We start from the raw sequence: 19,794 nt of genomic DNA on the forward strand, positions 1-19,794 counted from the left end.
GCGTAATGGCTATGTTGCTGGACTCCCATGTAGTCGACCGCGGTTCGTGTCCCGGACCCGGTGGCTTAAAACTCACACCGGGTGCGTGTGCGTGCGTGCCCAAGATCCCGAGAGGAGAATGGAGGAGAAGGGATTGCGGCGTGACCATCCCCCCTGGGGGGTGATTTCTCGCTTTCTGTCTCTATGTCTCTCTCTGTCTGTCTGGCGAGCGCACGCGCCCTACAGTGAAAATCTCTCAAAAAAAAAGTGTTTCCTAAAAGGAAATATGTAGGAAATTGGTTCACTTTGAGAAACACCAAAAAATGTTTTCAAAGAATTCAGGGGGAAATATGAGTGCCAGTAGATGATCAAAGAATTCAGGGGGAAATATGAGTGCCAGAGATGACATGAGGTGAAGGCACTGGATCCCACATGGCCAACTGGTTGGTCATTTGGAATCCCAGATCCAGTAGCCTGAAAAAAAAAAAATCACCACCCATACTGAGTATGTGTGCCCGTGTGCCCCAGAGGAGAAGGGATCGTGCCATGACCATCCCCCTTGGGGGGTGATTTCTTGCTTTCTGTCTCTCTGTCTTTCCAGCAAACACATGTGCTCTACAGCAAAATAATAATAATAATAGCAAAATAAATAAATAAGGTGAATTCTTGTGATCGGCAAACACGTATTTCGCACAATTTCCTAAAAAGAACCAATGATCATGGCACCTTTAACACCCGTCCTTCTGAACGCTGCTTCTAGCTGCCTCGAGTAAACTCCATTCTCCTGTTGCTATGCTTCTACACATCCTTTCCAGAGTCACTCTGACTTGCCACGTTCTGTCCAATTAGTGGTCAGCCTATTTTCTTTTCCCTTCATTGCAATGACCTGACTTTTTTAAGAGTTCATACAATCAACCCATTCAATTAAAGCTATACCAAAAAAACCTGTTCTCAAAAACCTACTGCTAAGCAACAGAAACCTGTTGAACGATAATAAATCTCAGGTGAAAAATATTTCTAAAGAAAGATAACCATTACAGTTGCTTTATAATAAATTATTAATTAAATCCAGAATACAGTAATGTCTCATTAAAATTTATACGTACAGGTGAAAAGGAAAAAGTTAACCTAGAAGAATTTTCATGAGTATTTCCACATGTATATATGAATCTATGTGAATGTTTATATAAATTCAGCATATATGATAGATCTCCAGCGACTCGCTGATTTAGTTTGACATGTTTGATCAAGCTGTCTTTGTCACCTTTGCTATGAACTTGAGAAGATAACACCGAATGTCAATGCTGTTATCAAGACAGCACACGGTTATCACCAACTCTTAGAGGATACTGGCTTTGAAGAGCAACAAATGAAGTGAGTTCTTACAGTAAATGCAGAATAATTTATTATCCTAAATTCGGAACTAGCTTAGATTTTGAAATCTGGGCTCTGTATTGTAAATCAAACTAACACATTTCATCCACATTTATTTATCTTTGGAGGAAAAAGTTTTGGTTGGGGAAAAGGCTTTTAAAGGCTGACAGAATTCATAAGAAAGTTCCTAAGGTTTCTTGGAAATGAAATTGTTCTTAAAAAAAAAAATTAGTTGAGTGCAAATGAATCAGAAACATATGGATTAAATTTCCCTTAATACACCAGGGCTTAAAAATTAGGGGAAGTATGTTCAATAAATATGTTTGAAAAATGTTACAAAATATATTTCCAAATGTTTGAAAAATAGCTTGAGGTATTCTTACAAACCCCAAATGAAGAGCAAGTCGCCCATCTCTAATTACATAATAATTACTAACACTATAGTTTAGGATTTATGTTATGGAATACAGTAGTCATACTGTGCTTAGCTTTTGTTTAATTAATTATTTAAGATGTGCTAATTGAAAGATATTTTGAACATTCAGAACTAAACTCAGCTCTGGGGGAGTGCTTCAAATATGGAGCGCTAATGCCTTGTAACTGATGACAGCCTGTGTCCAGCTAAGGACTCTGGAGCTGTCATCCGGTTAGCAGAGCACTGCTGAGGATCTCAGTTATAAAAATAACCATTAGAGCTCTATGTCACTTAAGTTGGTGGTCTAAATATAATTCACATGGAAATCTCACTAGTGACTAGCTCGTTTTATAAAGCTTTACCCTAAAAGACAAAAGGTATATATACATCTGCATTCTGATAACAAATGGCAGCAATAGTCCAAGTTCATTTAAATCCCATGTTACCAGAGTCTTGTTTTAGCCCATCATTGTTAACATAAATACAGTACAGAGCATATCACAGTAGACCACCTAAAAATCTCCAGGTAAGAGAATTAAGGGAAAGGGAAGATAAAAAGGGAGATTAATAATTCATCCATCAAGAAAGATGGATGAATACAACACATATATTTTAGGAACTGAGTACTTTTGTGTGTGAACACTGTTGAGAGTGTTGGACTACGGCAAAGACATGGGCTCTGGAGCTAAAGTGACCTAGGTTCCAATCCTTCTTCTATTTCACAGGAGTCATGCCTCTAGAACGAGGCACTCTATCTGCCTCAGTGTCGTCTTCTGCAGAAAAGAACAGTAAATAAACCTTAGAGCCAATGTATAAACTTAGTGAAACAATGAAATTATCAAAGAAAGTATCTAGCACTTCATAAACTTGAAAAATATTAGTTCCAATCCTTTGATGTCAGCTTATCTTTAAAAGACTTGCTGCCTGGCACCAGCAGTTAGCGTAATGGCTATGTTGCTGGACTCCCATGTAGTCGACTGCGGTTTGAATCCTGGACCCAGTGGCTTAAACTCATGCCGGGCGCATGTGCATGCGTGCCCAAGATCCCAAGAAGAGAATGGAGGAGAAGGGATTGTGGCATGGCCATCCCCCATGAGGGGTGATTTCTTGCTTTCTGTCTCTCTCGGTCTGTCTGGCGAGTGCATGTGCCCTATAGCAAAAAAATCTCTCTCTCTCAAAAAAAAAAAACTTGCTGCCTGAGCTGATTTCTTTACACCTTGTCTGCAGCATTCTTAGGATTTAAGTCTTGTTTCCCAGGTTGGAATGTAATCTTGAACATATTTTTTAAATCTTCATGGATTCAGCTCTATGTCCACAAGATGAGGACTGGATCCAGTCACGTGACCCCAATTTTAGCTCTTGGTGCTATAGGTTGCTGGTGAGCCTCTCAGAACTTAAATACATAAGGTCTTAAGATACTAAAAGTGTGAAATTACGGAAATTAGGCCATAAAGCTTTTCTGATCCTAAAAAGGCTAGGAAGCAACCACTGCTCACACATGACCTTCCTTAGATCCCTTTGCTTGCCTCTGCTCTGTGTATTGCAGGCCCAATGGCCATAACAAAACAGCCAGAGAGATGCACAGGTGAATCTCTGTGTCTACCTGGGCCAGATACAGCTAGCCAGTAATATCTAGAGTCAGAGAAGGAGAGCAGTTACGAGAACTGGCCTCCAGCATCTTAGAGTGAGTCAATGAAGCCAGCAGGTGAGACTTGAGCCCACCCTGCCTTTTCGCCTAGCCATTAGAAAGGGAGCAGCTGGTGTGAGACAGAGAGGAGCCTGGCAGTGCTTTTACCTGCCCTCGGGGTCCCAGTTAAGTCACTGGCTTCCCTGGACAAACACCCAATGCTGAGACATGCTGTACTGCGTGAGCCAGGACCCATGTCATGCAGCACTGGCCAAAGGAGAAAGGGCGTAGGGGAGAGAAGAAGGATCCAGCCACATACGTGGTCCCATTTTTGTCTCACCATATTCTTTTCCTTTATTTCCTTCAAGAGATCAAAAATCTCATTAATGTTCAAAGGAAGAAAAAAGAGTGGGGCTATGGGATTAAAGTGTTTCTAGGTGTCTTCCAGTTGTTAAGTATTACACAACTACATGACAGTAAAATTATGCACAAATATCTGCTTCACACCTGGTCTACCTGAAACACTTCTGGGAACCTAAGATAAAACCCCAAAAAAAGCCACCGATAGCCCAAAGAAATGACTAACACATTCAAGTTCCAAGAACAGACCTCCTCAACACTCCTCAGCCCCAAACTGCCCAACTAATTTACCTATGATTCTAACAAGCCAATCAGCTGTTTCACCAGGCTCATGGAAGACTGAAAGTTGAACACCTGAAGAGGGAAAAAAAAAAAAAAAAAAAGCGCCCTGCTGCCCTTCCACTAGCAGTTGAGGGTGGCATCAAAAATGTTAACTCAATCAGAGAAAAGGGTAAGTTCAAATTCTCTAGCTTACCAATTTAGGGAAGAAGTGTGGAACATTTTAGCAAGCTTTTAATAAAAACTAATTTAAAAACTGAAAAGCAATGAAAAGATGCCCCACATCATCTGTCACTATGGAACTGCAAATTTAAACCACAATGAGATACCATTCCACATCTACCAGAATGGCAAAGTCCAAAGCCCTGACAACACCAAATGCTGGTGAAGATGTGGAGCAACAGGAACTCACTCATTGTTTTTGGGAATGTAAAATGGTACAGACACCTTGGAAGACAGTTTGGGAGTTTCTCTTATAAAAACAAACATACTCTTACCATATGTTTCAGCAATCACACTTGTAGGTACTAGTTTAAATGAGATGAAAACTTATGTACACACAAAACCCTCCACCTGAATGTTTATAGCATCTTTATTCTTAATTGCTATAAGTTGGAAGTAACCAATATTCCTTAAGCAGGTGAATAGATACACAAACTGTGGGACATTCATACAATTAAATATTATTCACTATCAAAAAGAAATGAGCTATAAGCCACAGAAAGATATGGAGGAACTTTAAATGCATATTGCTAAGTGAAAGAGGCTTGTCTGAAAAGGCTGTTCTATACGATTTCAACTATCTGACATTCTAGAAAAGGCAAAACTACAGAGATAGTAAAAAGATCAGTGGTTATAGAGGTTAGGAGGAGAGAGAAAGATGAACATGTAGAACAAAGAAAATTTTAGAGCAGTGAAACTATTCTGCAACATACTGTAATGATGGATATCTAACATCAGGACTTTGTAAAACCCATAAAACCATACAACACAGAGGCCTAATGTAAACTATAAACCTTAGTAGTAACAACAGATCAGTATCAGTTCATCAGCTGTCCCAAAGTACCACAGTAATGTAAGACATTATTAAAAGGGGGAACTGGAGGAGGGTTGCAGTGGTGAGGGGGTACAATGGAGCACCACACTTTCTGCTCACTTTTCTCTTAAGCCTAAAACTACTCTAATAAATAAAATCTATTAATTAAAAAAATAGTTTGGAGGAGGGATGTTATAAGACTTGGTCACCTAGACAATTTACCATACAGAACATCCATTTTTGCAATGGTGCCATATAAATAAGACATGTATATTTATTAAATATAGTATTCATGAAAAATTATCTTAACCTGCATCAACTTTGAAATTATTGGTATAATATACAGCAAACACACAGCATCAAGTTTACAGTAGTGACTGTATGAGAAATAAAACTCTAGGAAAGTCATCCTTTGCCAGTGAGGGCTGTTTCCCCAGTGGTGGCAGTAGTGTACCAGTGACTGCGGATCAAAAATGAACTACACAGAAAACACCGACGCTCCAGAAATTTATTACTGAAGTACAACCTACACACAAACAGAACTTCAGCTCATGAGACTAGCAAAGTAGCAGCACAAAATGTAAGGAAAATATGTTTCAATAGATACAACTTAGAAACGTCTTTCTTTAGGCTCAAATACTGAGGGCTAAACACTGAATCGAAAATCTCAACACACAAATCATCATAACATACAGTGATACTACTGCACACTGTGTCGACAACAATGGTCACTGAAGGTGATTCCCTTGGTTGTACCATATGAATACACAGTTGGCCATTTCTGCATGATCCAGAAAGTACTTAGGTTCTCAGAGAACAGACACAGGAACTGTTAGGCTCCAAAATTTTTAATATCACATCAGTTTGTATTCACAAAGTTAGGAAAAAATAATGGGATGTATATTATGTTTGAAACTGCTCCTTAGAATGAAATACATCCAAATAAACACGGGGATAAGTTATTCATACATTTCACAGAAGCTTAATTCAGAATACATGGATTTGCCAGAGAAAGAAAGACAAAATAATTTAAATAAAAATTTCAGGGTTAAAAAAAGAAGTTAATGGGAAGAGGGCAAGAAGAGAATGGAAGGAAGTGTTTAAAGAAACACATCTGCATAGATGATGAACTGAATTTAACTCAGCTCATTCCCGCATACAACTAAACCTAGTTCACTGAGGTAGACTCTGGGAAGACGTGCAAACATCCATTCGGATGCTCCAAAGGGCAAAGTTTAGTCATTTCAGAGACGGTAAAGTAAAAGTGCATTTTATAATTTTAAACAGAAAGGTCAAAGGAGAGAGCCCTTTTATAGGAGGGCAACTTTTGTATATTAATTCTGTATTGGTTGTGCATAATTTCTGAATGAACAAAAACCTACATACTGCTGGTGATAAAGTAGTATCCAGATTTTTAACTTGTTTTCTCAAGGAATGATAAAGGTAGAAATAAAAATAATTTTTGACATTACTTTAACATTTTGCCTGCTTGTATTAACAAATCACTTGAAAATTTAGAAATATCATTAAAGCCAAAGAGTTGCCTGAAGCCAAAAAAAAAAAAAATAAAACTAAAATTCAACAATTATTGTTAATGAGGTGAATGTTTAAAAACATAGCTATTACTTTAAGGATTTGATTTTTTAAAATATTCATACAATTTTCACAGTAAGAAACAATATTAAAAGCAAATGTCCAAAAAAATTAAATAAATAAGTATGAAAAGCCTAATTTAAAAGTATAAATAAGTAAACGTACAGTAATTACAACAGTTTTTAACTGCTTCTGCAAACATAATTAGTGGAAATAAGAGCAAAACATATAAGGTTTAAATATTTGTATCGTCCTAACATGTCCTTCAAGTACAATTCCTATTTCTTCTAGTGTGACAGATTCTTAGATTCACATAAATATTATGTGCATCACAAATTAAGTGGTATGTAAAAAATATACAATCACAACAGTTAAGGAACAAAATAAAAATACAAAATGTTAAAATAGTTAAGATTTAGGATTTTTTTTCCCCTAAAATAATTCAGTGGTCTTTTCTTAGAAAAGGCCAGCATACATTCTTATCATGCCTATCATACAGAGTACATCCTAGGGTGACTTACCATTAATAAAGTAAAAGGAAGAATGGGCATCTGCTACTAAGCAAAAAAAAAAAGAGAAAAAACTCAAAAACCAAGACAATACTAAAGGAGTCAACGCTCGCTCATACACCATGAATTACCTGCCCAGTCCTTCACTGTACCTCAGTTGGGGGGTGTATGTGTGTGTTGGGGTGGTGGGGGAGTGGTGAAACCTAGCTAAGTTAACTGGTTACTGCTTTACACTCCTCACCACATATTCAGCAGAAAAGCTTTATGTGAAACCTATAAGTGTCAATAATTTCATGTTTAACAGAATTAGGCTACACACAGTAAAGTGACAATCATACTGTAAATCTGGACTGTGTACATATTTTCTCTTGATTTATCTTATGAAAGTTCACCTTTTGACTAATTACTGATTTCAGCGAAATGTTTTTTTCTTGTTTGTTTTGTTTTGTTTTGAGAGGTTTTTGTTATAGGGAGCGTGCATTTGCCAGAAACAGAGAGGCAGAAAGCAAGAAATCACCACCTGGGGGGATGGCCACACCGCAATCCCTTCTCCTCCATTCTCCTCTCGGGATGGTGGGTTTAAGTCACTGGGTCTGGGTGGACTGCATGGGAGTCCACTGACATAGCCATTACAACAACTGCTGGTGCCCTCAGCCTATTGTTTTTGAGAAACAAACACCGCATCACAGAAACTGCAGTCTTGGAAGCTCAAATGGAGCCGCTAGCTTTACAGCTAGACCATGGCTTGTTTCTCTTCCAAGACATCCTAGTGTCCAAGGCAGTGCTGAGAGCTGGCACATGAGATGCATTCTGGTCACTCTGCAGTGTCTACACTGCTACTGCCTAGAAGATAATTCGGTAATGCCATCATCTATTTTCTACTTAGGGAACTAGAAGGTTGTAGCCTCCATTAAGGAACCATTTGTCTGGTTTCACCAACAGTAATTTCCTTGAAAAAAAAAAAAGGAATTATAAGAGCAAAATGTTTTCAATAAACATGTAACATGTACACATGATTATCATATTACATGTATACATAGTTAAAATAAGCATGTGGCTTGGAAAATGATAAAAACTAATTCATTAAAATAGAACTATAGTAGTCATACTATTCAAAAAAAGGATACCAGTTTTAACTTTTAGTTTTTAGAGAGATTTTTGCTACACAGCACATGCACTCGCTAGAGACACAGAGGGAGACAGAAAGAGTGAAAGTGAGAAACCACCCTCAGGGGCATGGCTACGCTACAATCCCTTCTCCTCTGTTCTCCTCTTGGGATTTTGGCCATGCAAGCACACGTGGCTGGCATGTTTCAAGCCACCAGGTCTGAGGTTCAAACCATGGTCAACCATGTGGGAGTCCACCACCTCAACCACTACGCCACCTGCTGGCTTCTACCAGTTTTAACTTTAAAACAGATTTAAAGAGTGAAAAATCTTTTTGTATATTATTTTTCCATACCATACACAGATTACTGTGTTTCTCCATCTATGATCTACCCTCCTGCTTCAGTCATCAAAGTCAGAAATTACAGAGTAAGTGCAGAAAGTGCTAAGTTGGAACTGTACTATCTCATCTAGCTTTGAAAGCCACAGAGCTCCTGCTGACTGCAACCAATAGCAGTCTACTCAGTAAGGGATTATCTGACCAGATTTCTGCAAAGCAGAATTAGGCACAACTTAATCCCAAATCACTGTGCTATAGGACCCAAAATACTGTTTTAAATAGAATTAGAGAAACTATGTTTTCATAAGAATTAAAGAAACTATTTCTACTTTGATAATGCATCTGTTATTTTTACATAGGGGCAAAAAAAACAATTCTATCTCATTCTGGGTAAGGCAAGACATTGCCTTACACAATAAAGTCAGTCTATACATTAAAGACTAGATAGAAATGAACACTTGAGAGATATCTTCAAGGCCCGTTAAGGGGTTTAAGATATATAAAATATTCACTATCCACTAGCAGAGCAAAATGAGAAACAAGAGAAATACAAAAGCACACCTGACTCACTCAATATAGTAAAGACAGCTTCCAGGAAGATTGACTCACCAAATACTGGTTAGCTGGTAATAAGAAGGAAAAAAATTAAACGTATGCCAAAGTAACACAAAACCGAGAAAAGGTCTAACCAACCTACTGAAATATTACAAACAAGTTTTAAGAATCACAATTGGGACCAATAGATTGCATAACGGCTATGTTGCTGTACAGCTATGTAACACTCGAGCACGGTTCGAGACCCAGACTGGGCAGCTTAAAACTCACACTGAGCGTACATGCGTGTGTGTCCAAATCCCAAGAGGATATTGGAGAAGAAGAGATTGTGGCATGGCAATCACCGAAGGGGTGATATCTTCCTTTTATCTCTCCGTCTCTGTGTCTCTGGCGAGTACATGCACCATAAAGCAAAAATATCTCTCTTAAAAAAAAAAAAAAGAATCACAATTAACAACTGACCCCCCCCCTCATTACTGGATAACAATAGTATGTAAAATAATCTTAGGGAGATTACTTATTCCTTTATTTTAAAAATTTATAAATAGGTCCAGTAGGTGGTGTGGTGGTTAAGGGTACTGGACTCCCCCGTGGCCAACCATGGTTCAAGTCCCAGACCTGGTGGTTTGCTTTCTCACTTTCCCTCTCTCTCTTGCTCACTCTGTCCCTCTCTGGTCAAATTAAATAAGTAAATAAATTAATAAAGTTAAATAATTCTTTTAAAAAAGTTCACAAATCAAAGGAAACTTCCCTTATTTCAATTTTTAAAGTAAATTCAATTACAATAAAATCATGATGCCTTATTATTTGAAGTCTTCCTCTATGTCTCAGAGGAAAAAGGGCAATTTATAGCATTAGATGAATACAGGAATTTAAACAGAGTCGCCCTTAAGTTACCTGAAAAGAACATAAGGCATTTATTTATAAGGGAAAGAAATAATGATTTCTCATAAAAGGGTACTAAGAGTTTTATTTTTTTTAAGTGTCTAAACGCTTTATTATTTTTAAACCAGCAGGAGCTTCCAAAATGGAGAATTCAGAATGTCATCAAATACAAATTTTTTAAAATTTTACCACTGAAGCACAGATTGCCTAATAATCAAAATGGGATAAATGTAATTATAAAAATACTAATACGAGGACACATTCTTTGTCCTTGGATCAGATATCTGCCATTTACTGTTTCTGCCTTCTTGTTGTCTAATTTCTGCTGAACGGAGTGCGTTGGATTACTATCCTCATCTCACACTGTGTGTGCAAACTCTCAACCTAGGCAAGGAAGAATTTTTAAATTTTCAAATGAACGTTGTTTATTATAGGCAGCATTGCTTTGTTCAGCTATCTGGAAAACTATGAATATTTTGTTTCTTTTGCATTATCCATAAAAGAGTGGACTTGTTTAGAATGCCAAGTACTTATCTCAAATACTAATTCAACAAAAATCAAACAATGTTGAAGCAGTAGAAAATAATGGCCATATTTGTTTGAACATATTGAAAGTGGAAACAAACTTATAAATCTAGAATGAAGTGCATCTAATGCGATCATAATATTCTTTCCACCTCTCCAGTATGAAATATAAGAAGCACCAGCAAAAAATACTAAAGATCATAGAAATGACCTGGCGAAATTACTCCAAAACCACAGGACATGAGGATATTCCTTGATAAAGCTCAAGAAGTGATTAAACAGTTAATAGAGGAAATGGTGGAGGTAGGGGGGCAAGAATTCTAGTCATATGTATGATTCACTCTAATAGTAATAATTCTAAAGATTTAACTAGCAAATTCATTATTTCCTCTAAAATGTACTATCGTTCTCTTAACAAGACATAATGAATGTGATGCAAACTTAGTTAAAAGCCAACGTATGTAGAAGTCCCCCTCATGTTCACAGAGCAAAGAACTTAAAAGCCCAAAATATGACGAAAGCAAGTGAGAAACAGAGGTCTCTCTAAATCTTCTGTATACAAATTCCTAAGATTGCACACTGCTCACTTTTTTGCCCTTCCGGACCAACTGGCTTGGGTGTGCAATATCAACGCAGGGAGCTGTGGAATGCCAACACAGGGGAGGGAGACGATCGGGCTCTTTCTATAAGCTTTCCTTCTCTGTATGGTTTTAGATTTGTTTTTCCTTTAAGAGAAAATCTCTCCAATGAAACATTTCAAACCTGTTAAAAATAAAATGCAGGAATTTCTTCATGTGTTATAAACATAAATGCCGGAAATGAGAAAGCTGACAGGAATTCAAGCAGATCCAAATTCGACCATCCATTTTTCATACTTCTCCAAGTCTGCAGCAGAGACAGACTTGGCAATTTTCTTGAGAGCCAATTCAAAGTCTCCTTTGGTAACAGGCATCTGAAGCTCCTCTTTAGATAGTGCACGGATCTCTTCTGGACTTAACCCATTGATACGCCGTCTCATTGCCATTAAGGAGGCATCCCTAAAAATATAGAGAAATCAGTCAAAAGTAATGTTTGCTAATGTTTTATTTTAAACAATTTCAATAGTAACAAGGACATGGGAAAACATTTATATGTTTTTATGTTGCTTAGTATTTTCCCCTTATGAGACATCCTGAGAGTTCAGGAGACATTAAAACAAGATATAAAAGGTCTTAAAACATAAAATGTAGAGATAATGAATCCTAAAAGTCTAGGTTGAGCTCAGATAGTACTATGTTTTCTTTTCTCTACCTGCTCTTCAAAGATAGCCAAGAAGTTTAGAAAACCAAAGTAGAATTTTCAAATACTGAATTGCACACTTGGAAATGATCATCCAGCTAGGTTAAGACAATTCAAAAACTTACCAGTTTGTTTATAGCCTAATTGGGGGTAGTAAAGCCAGGAATCTCTCTCTTTGCAACAAGAATCTATACACATATAGTGGACATGGAATTCACTACAGGGACCACTGGTGGTGACAACAGATACCAACTTTGGCTTCTCCTGATCCCCCTTTTTAGCTCTATGTGACCAACCTTTAGTAAGTATGAAGGTTTAGAAAAAAATGGATGATTCATTTTTACAAAAATATACTAAGAAGACCAAGCCAACAATGATAGTAGAAACTATGAGTTTTTTATGTGCCATTAAATTTAGATATGCATAGGAAAAATACTAGCAGAAAAAGAGAAACACAGCTTTTACAGCTTTGAAGAAAGGTTACTGAAGTTAATTTAAGTATAGGTAGAAAAATGAGAACTAAAGAAAAAGTCCTTATGATGTTTCTAAATTGAAAGAGAAATTTTTAAATGTGAGTGTGTGCATGTGTGTGTGTGTGTTCTATGTATTAACCTTATCATCTTTGTTCATCAGCATGTGATTGAATAATGCTAAACAAAACTAAATAATATTACCTTTTGGATGGAGTTAGACTCCAAAATAGAGCTAAATTAGTTTTAGGAAGTTGAAATCATTATTATAAACTTAAGACGCAGTTTTTAAAAATCAAAGGCTCCAAAACATAAGTGACCATATTGTTCTATAACTGTTCATCTAGCAATGACCAATGAAGTTATACAGAAAAAAATATGAGACAAATGGGAAACCATTAAAAAGAAACAGGAAGCTGTTTCATGTCAAGGGCTAATTACACCAACTTTCAGACCAGTCCTCTTCTCAAATATAGAGCTAATATCCAAGATCACAAATCATTAAAAATATACCTGCAAACATTAGTTATGTCAGCACCAGAATAGCCCTCAATCTTCTCTGCTATATCTTCCAGCTGAATATCAGGATCTAATTCGACCTCACGAAGATTGATCTTCAGAAGTTCAGCTCTTCCTTTTGCTGTTAAAAGATTTTGTTGCTGTTGTTAGATGTTTACTTTACAAATCATTTTGCCATGAAATCACATATTAACAATCAGGGAAAGGAAGATCAATGCAAAGAAGACCCAATAACTGAGTGAGTCCACAAGTTTACTGAGTCATTGCATGGCTCACGGTTTCATCTAACTTCCTCTGTATGTGCCTTGCTGCATGACTAAAACTTGAAACAAAACTCAAGAGTTTTCCTTTAGAGTGGAAGAACAGCCGCTCTGAAAACAAAGGATCTGAAATCCTTTTATGAAAAATATAAACATTTTTGGGACCAGCAGTTAGTGTAATGGCTATGTCGCTGGACTCCCACGTAGCTGACCGCAGTTCAAGTCCCAGACCCAGTGGCTTAAGCTCACGCCGGGCACGTGTGCGTGCGTGCCTAAGATCCTGAGAGGAGAATGGAGGAGAAGGATTGCGGCATGGCCATCCCCCCTGGGGGGTGATTTCTCGCTTTCTGTCTATCTGTCTCGCTCTGTCTGTCTGGCAAGCGCACGTGCCCTATACCAAGAAAAAATAACTCTCAAAAAAAATATATATATATAAACATTGTGTAATTCAAGCAACAGAAATGCTTCTAGTAAAAAAAATTAGCTTAGTTTCATAAAACTAGACAGCATGGAGTGTAACTCCTTTGAATCATTTTGCTCACCTTTTAGTATCATATAGGTTTTCAGAACTTGTGTTACTAGTTTTAAAAAAAGTCACAGAAATAGCAAGTGGAACAAAAGGTTTATTAATTTATTTTTTTACTTAAAACACTAGTCCATAGGTATGTGCTGTTTCAGTATGATATAAATGTGTATTAAGTTCAAACACATTAGGGAATTTTTTTTTAAAGATTTTCACCATAGGGTGTACACATTCATCAAAGAAAGAGAGAAGGAAAGTAAGAAATCACCCTCCCCGCCCCCTACACACACCCCGGGGTGGGGGATAAACACGTTACAGTTTCTTCTCTATTCTCCTCCTGGGATTTTTTGGAGCACATACACACAAGACTGGCATGACTTTCAAGCCACCAGGTCCAGGACTCAAACTGTAGTCAGTCGTGTGGTTATCCAGAAGCTTAACCACCACACCAAATGCTGGTCCAAACTAGAGAAATTTTTGAACTACTATTCATGCCTGACATTTCACTACTGCTTTTAGTGGCAAATCTACCTAAAAAAAGTACCCTGAGAAAACACACAGCTGTTTCCTGAAATACAAAATTAAATTAAATTTCCCTCATCTTTTATTTTGAAAATTTTAAAACTGCTAGAAAAATCAATGAACACCCATTTTAACTTTCACCAAGATTCATCAAGTGGTATCACTTTGCCGTTATCATGCGAGCTACCTCCTTCCCACTCCCTTTGCATTGAACACTGGCTGTAGGCATCCTGACACCTCACTTCGAATTCTTCAGCACATATCTCCTAAGAATAAAGGCATTCAGGCAAATAGCATCCTGATTGGGAAATTTAACAATGGTATATTAGTATAACTAATACACAATTCAAAGTATCGAATTGCCCCAGAGCTTTATAACTTTCATAAACCATCACACACTGTATTGTCTCATTAGTCTTGTTTTATCAAAAACAGCTCCGCAGTATTTATTTTTCGTTTTGTTTTGTCTTTTGTGACATTGATAATTCTCCTCCAACTTATCTTACAGAGTCAAAGCATGCCAATAAGATCCTCCTAACGAGTCTGGTTGTGGAACCTGACAGGCAGATACTGAAATGTTCATGGAAGTGAAAGAACCAAGAATAACCAACACATTCTGGAAGACCAACAAGGTGAGAGGAATGTCTTAGCAGATTTCATGATACCAAGCAGTAGGATTCAAATCAGTGTGACACCCTTGTGAAACAGATGAACAGATCAATGATACAGAATAGCGAGCCGAGAAGCCTATCTAAGTATATCCTCTGGACACTTAAGACAGAGGTGTTTCAGGCAGTGGAGAAAAAGAGTATCTTTTCAATTAACGATGCCAGAAAACTGAGAATCCAAAGGGAAAAAAATAAATTGGGCCCTACCTTAAACTGTCCACAAAAATCAGTGCCAGATATATTACATCTAAATATAAAATGTGAAATTATAAGAATTGCAAAAGATAATACAGGAAAATACCTTAATGACTCCAGGGAGATATTCTCAAGACAGACAAACAAAAAAGCAATAAAAAAAATTCCATAAACTGTCCACATTAAAATTAGGAACTTCAATTCATCAAAACACACTATAAATACTGTGAAAATAGGCTACGGAGTTTGAGAAGATATTTATAAAATATGTAAGTATTGTAGCAGAGTATTTAAAGAATTCCTACAAATCACTAAGAAAAGTTGACTCCCAATAGAAAAACAGGCAAAAGACTCAGACACACAGATCACAAAACCCAAATGTTCGATAAATAAAGGAGACAATGTCCCAATTCTTTAATAATAAAGGAATGCTATTTAAACCAATGAGACAGCACTTCATACCAACAGACTAATATGAATTTAAAAGGCTGGAAAGAGGCAAAATAACAAGAACTCTCATACATTGCTGACAGAAGGATTAATCAGAGCAGCCACTTTGGAAAACATACAGGATCTGTCTACTAATCCTGCAGCGGTGCAACATGACCTAGCAACGCACTCCTAGGATGAAATGATCCATCCCAGTATACAAGAACTCAAGCAATGTTACCATCATACATGTATAAGAATATTCACAGTAACATCGTTCACAATAACCTGAAAACAATTAAAAAAACTATCAAGTAATCTGATGAGTAAATTGCGGTATAATCACAAAACAGATATGAGCTAAATTGTGTCTCCCAAAATTCTTATGCTGAAGTCCTAACCACTAGTTCCTCAAAATTTAACTGTATTTGGAGACAGCATGTTTAAAGAGGTAATTAAGGTAAACTGACATCGTGTGGGTGGGCCCTCTCCAATGTGACTGATGTTTTTATAAGAGATTAGAAAGGACTTGACCACAATGCAGTGGTAAAATACTATGGGAAGGTTCTCATTTCAAGTCCAGAAGTCTCCATGAGTACACCAGGCACATACCTGCCCATGATCTGGGCCTTGGTGAAGTCTGGTGGTGGATCATGGCACTGAGATAAATGATAAGCTTAGAGAGAGAGATTAGGAAACTCAGACATACTTATGGGGAAAGATGGCTTGATGACACTGGAAGAAGATGGCCATCTATGAGTCAAAAGAAGTATTAGAACGAAGTCATTCCTACCAACACCTTGACCTCGGTCTTGCAGTCCCCAAAACTGTGAGAAAATTAATTTCTGTTGCTTAAGCCACATAGTCTGGTATTTGTTGTGGTGGCCCTAACCCACTAACACAACAGAATGCAACACATCAACAACAATGAACTACAAGCAGTCTTCAAAAAATCCATGAAAATACATATAATGAGCAAACTATTCAATGATTTCCTTTTTTTTAATGCCAAAATAAATTTGTACTTTAATCCTATTTTTCATGAACTTTTTAAACATCCTTACATAAGTGACAATGTGTATAAATCTTAAAAACATACTGGACAAAAAAACCCAAGTGAATATAATTGGTGTGATTCACTTATGTATAGTTAAGAAGAGGTAAATGTGGGGATATGTTATTAAGTGATAAAGTTGTAAGGCAAAATGATAAATTATTTCCCAGAAGGAGTAGCAGTGATCACCAGCAGAGGGCGGGAAGGGAGCTCTGCTGGGGCAGGACCAGGCTGGGGACTGCGCTGTTAAGTTCTGATGGTGCTCCTTTTCTTATCCTAAAGGTTGTTAGACAGTTAGCTGTCTGCTTGCCAGTTACTGGGTAAACTGAACATTTTCACAAATGTTTATTTTCAAATAATAGTTCACATCTTCTCCATCAAAGCAAACCAATGCAAACGGGAGCGGCAGTGGAAAGAAAGAAAGGCAGGTGTTATTTGAGATTGCCCGGAAAAAGAAGGTATGACTAGAAAACCCTCACCTCCAGAATTCCTTAACATTGGGAGCCTCCACACCTCGGTCCTAACCAACAGGCCCGCCATGCAGTTCACAGGGGCACTTCTGGCAAACAAGGAGGTCAGAGCTAAAGAAGTCCTCCATTCAGGTGGACAGCAAGAAGGTGAGGAAGAGAGGAAAGGGATGGAAGGTCCCATGTCTGCTACAGAATGCTGCGTGTTCCTGATATCTAAGTAGAACTCCCAATTTTAACAACAGAGTAACAACAGTGTTACATAGCACTCCACATTGGGAGTATGTTAACAAACAAATGTCACTTAATTCTTACAGTCCTGATATTAGATGTCACCGCATTTGTAAAACTAAATGTTTTACTGTGGCCCGGACTGAGACCAAAAACTAAATTTAATATAATGTATTCTCCCATGGAAACAAAGTTCCAGGGAGCCAACTTAAAATGAACTTTAGAAAATAAACCTCTTTTTAAGTGAAGAATTGGTGACACTGAAGTTTAGAAGGACGCATGCTCCCTTTCCCTAGTAAGTATGATTTGGGGGCAATTACTTTTTAATACTGGTGATTTGTTAGAACACTCTAAGCAAGATTTATCAGCTCTATTTTCTTTTGAAGAATCATTTATTTCATTTTATATAATTTATGTACTTATTTTATTTGACCAGAGAAGGAAAGAGAAAGCAAGCTGCTAGGGCCAGGACTCGAACCTCAGCTGGCCATGTGAGAATCCAGCACCTTTAACCATCACACCACCTGCTGGTCCCTATCAGCTCTATTAAACTAAATTAATGATATTTAATAACCCTGTGAGAAGAGGTAACAAGGGATTAGTGTGTTAACGATAGTGTAAAGAACTGTCAATGCTCTATAACAAAGTTAACACACGCTCTAAATCTGAACAAGCATTGTTAAAGAATCATACACTTCTTAAAAGCATTCCTTTTGAATATCCAGGCAGTCCAGTGCAGCAGAGATAAAAAAGTATGCTCTGGAGCCAGACTGTTGGCTTACATGCCTGCTCTGCTGCACTGGTAGGATATTTAACCTCTGAGTACCTCAGTTTCCTCATCTGTAAAATAAAGATAAGAACAGAAGTTACTATGAAAGACTGTCTTCAGGGCTAATGAGTTAGTATGTGTAAAGTCAGGCCTATAATCAGCACTCAATAAATGCTGCCCCTTCCCACCACCAGTCAGTCAACAAACAGAAGTATGGCAAGGCAGAGAAAATCCAGGATCCCTCTGTTGAAATACATCAGAGAAACCCCCAACACAGATGAAACACTCAGGGAAATAAAGTCCACACAAGAGGAAAAGAAGGAGACCCAAACACCAAGGAAGTGTCAGCCACATAAGCCAAATAGGCCAGGATAAGAAGACTGCATGGAGCAGATATGCTTTAACATCTGCTTTGAAAAGTTAGTAAAACTTGAACAGAAGGGAATACAAAATAATCTAGGAAATGGGTGTATCAAAAATGACAGGTAGCCCAGCTGGTGGATGTGAAAGTTAAGGCACTGGATCCCATACGGCTGACTGTGTGGTCTGAGTCCTAAACCTGGCAGCTTGAAAATCATGCAGGGTGCATGTGTGTGCATGCCCAAGAACCTGAGAGGAGAAGGAATAGAGGCATGGTTAGCCATCAGGAGGAAGTGGGGTGCTTTCTGACTTACTTTCTCTCTCTCTCTCTCTCTCTCTCTCCTTACTTTCTCTCTCTCTCTCTCCCCCTCTCTCTCTCTCTCTCTCCCTCTCTCTCTCTCTCTCTCCCTCCCTCCCTCCCTCTCTGGTGAGCACACATACCCTATAGCAAAAAGGAAAAAAAAAATGACATGAAAGTAGGAAGAAGCATGTGTATACCAGAATGGGGGTAATAAAAAGAGGTAAGTAGAAATGTATAATGGAATATGATAGATGCAAATAGAAAAGAGACAGGAAACATAGGTGTGAACTGGCAGTATAAATAATGATAAAAAATAAAAAAGAACTCTGACTCTGATATGACAGAAAGCTAAAATCATTCAGAGTCCTTCATTTGTTGTTGTTTATATATTTTTTCTTTGCCAGAGAGTATGTACACTCACCAGAGAGTGAAAGCACTCCCCCAGTGGGCATGGTTATACTCCAATCCTTTTCAATCCACACCTCCTTCCTGTCAGGATTTTGGGAATGCACACACATGTGCATGGCCTGTTATTAGAGCCTCCAGGGCTGGGATTCGAATAGCAGTCAGCCATGTGGGACCGAGCTCCCAGTGTATAGCACTTAACTACTGTACTATGGGGCCAGCCTCATTCAGTCTAAAAGACCCTGGACATGTTGACGGTTTATGAGGTTAGACTAAAAACAAAATATAATTAAATGAAGGGGACTGGAGAAAGGAGTTCATTAAATCAACTAGGTGGTTGCCGCTGTAATGTAGGTGCACACAAAGGGAAGAGACTTCGAGTGAGGGCACTAGCACTCCACCTGCAGCTTTTACCTTGTCTTTTGTTGATTACGGCAGAATCTATTTACCAAGATGGTTACAACAGGATCTTTCATCCCACACCAGCTTCTACAATGTGATTTTTTAACCACTTCTCTACTCAGAGATTGTCTAACTCTCTTCCTCTTCAATCCGGTAGACTTGAGAATGCTTTGATCCAAAGTATGGCAGAAGTGATGCTACATAACTCCAAGACTAGGCCATAAAACCACAACAAAAAATCTCCCTTGAAAGTATTAAAAGCAGACTAATCATACAGAAAATAGAATCTCAGACATAGAAGAGAACCTTTCTGGGGACCAGCAGGTGGCATGGTTGTTAAGGCACTGGACACTCCCA

General features: G+C 37.9%; 1 protein-coding gene and 1 long non-coding RNA gene across 6 annotated transcripts in view; one reads left to right on the plus strand and one right to left on the minus strand.

The window, feature by feature from the left end:
• Positions 1-19,794, plus strand: part of LOC114009656 (uncharacterized) — a 97,524-nt gene that overhangs the window by 75,613 nt on the left and 2,117 nt on the right. Inside the window, exon 4 of the long non-coding RNA XR_003551043.1 lies at positions 14,665-14,788. This is a non-coding gene — a long non-coding RNA (uncharacterized LOC114009656). The remainder of the gene's footprint in view (positions 1-14,664; positions 14,789-19,794) is intronic.
• Positions 10,126-19,794, minus strand: part of KATNAL1 (katanin catalytic subunit A1 like 1) — a 235,958-nt gene continuing 226,289 nt past the window's right edge. For all 5 annotated transcript variants that reach the window (XM_027775674.1, XM_006158421.3, XM_006158420.3 and 2 more), the window contains 2 exons: positions 12,846-12,972; positions 10,126-11,621 (listed from right to left, as the gene is read on the minus strand). In XM_027775674.1, coding sequence (XP_027631475.1) covers positions 11,423-11,621; positions 12,846-12,972 — 326 coding nt within the window. In that variant the 3' untranslated portion in view covers positions 10,126-11,422. The remainder of the gene's footprint in view (positions 11,622-12,845; positions 12,973-19,794) is intronic.

This window comes from Tupaia chinensis, unplaced genomic scaffold, assembly GCF_000334495.1.
Source record: "Tupaia chinensis unplaced genomic scaffold, TupChi_1.0 Scaffold000597_1, whole genome shotgun sequence".
Lineage (NCBI taxonomy): Eukaryota > Metazoa > Chordata > Mammalia > Scandentia > Tupaiidae > Tupaia > Tupaia belangeri.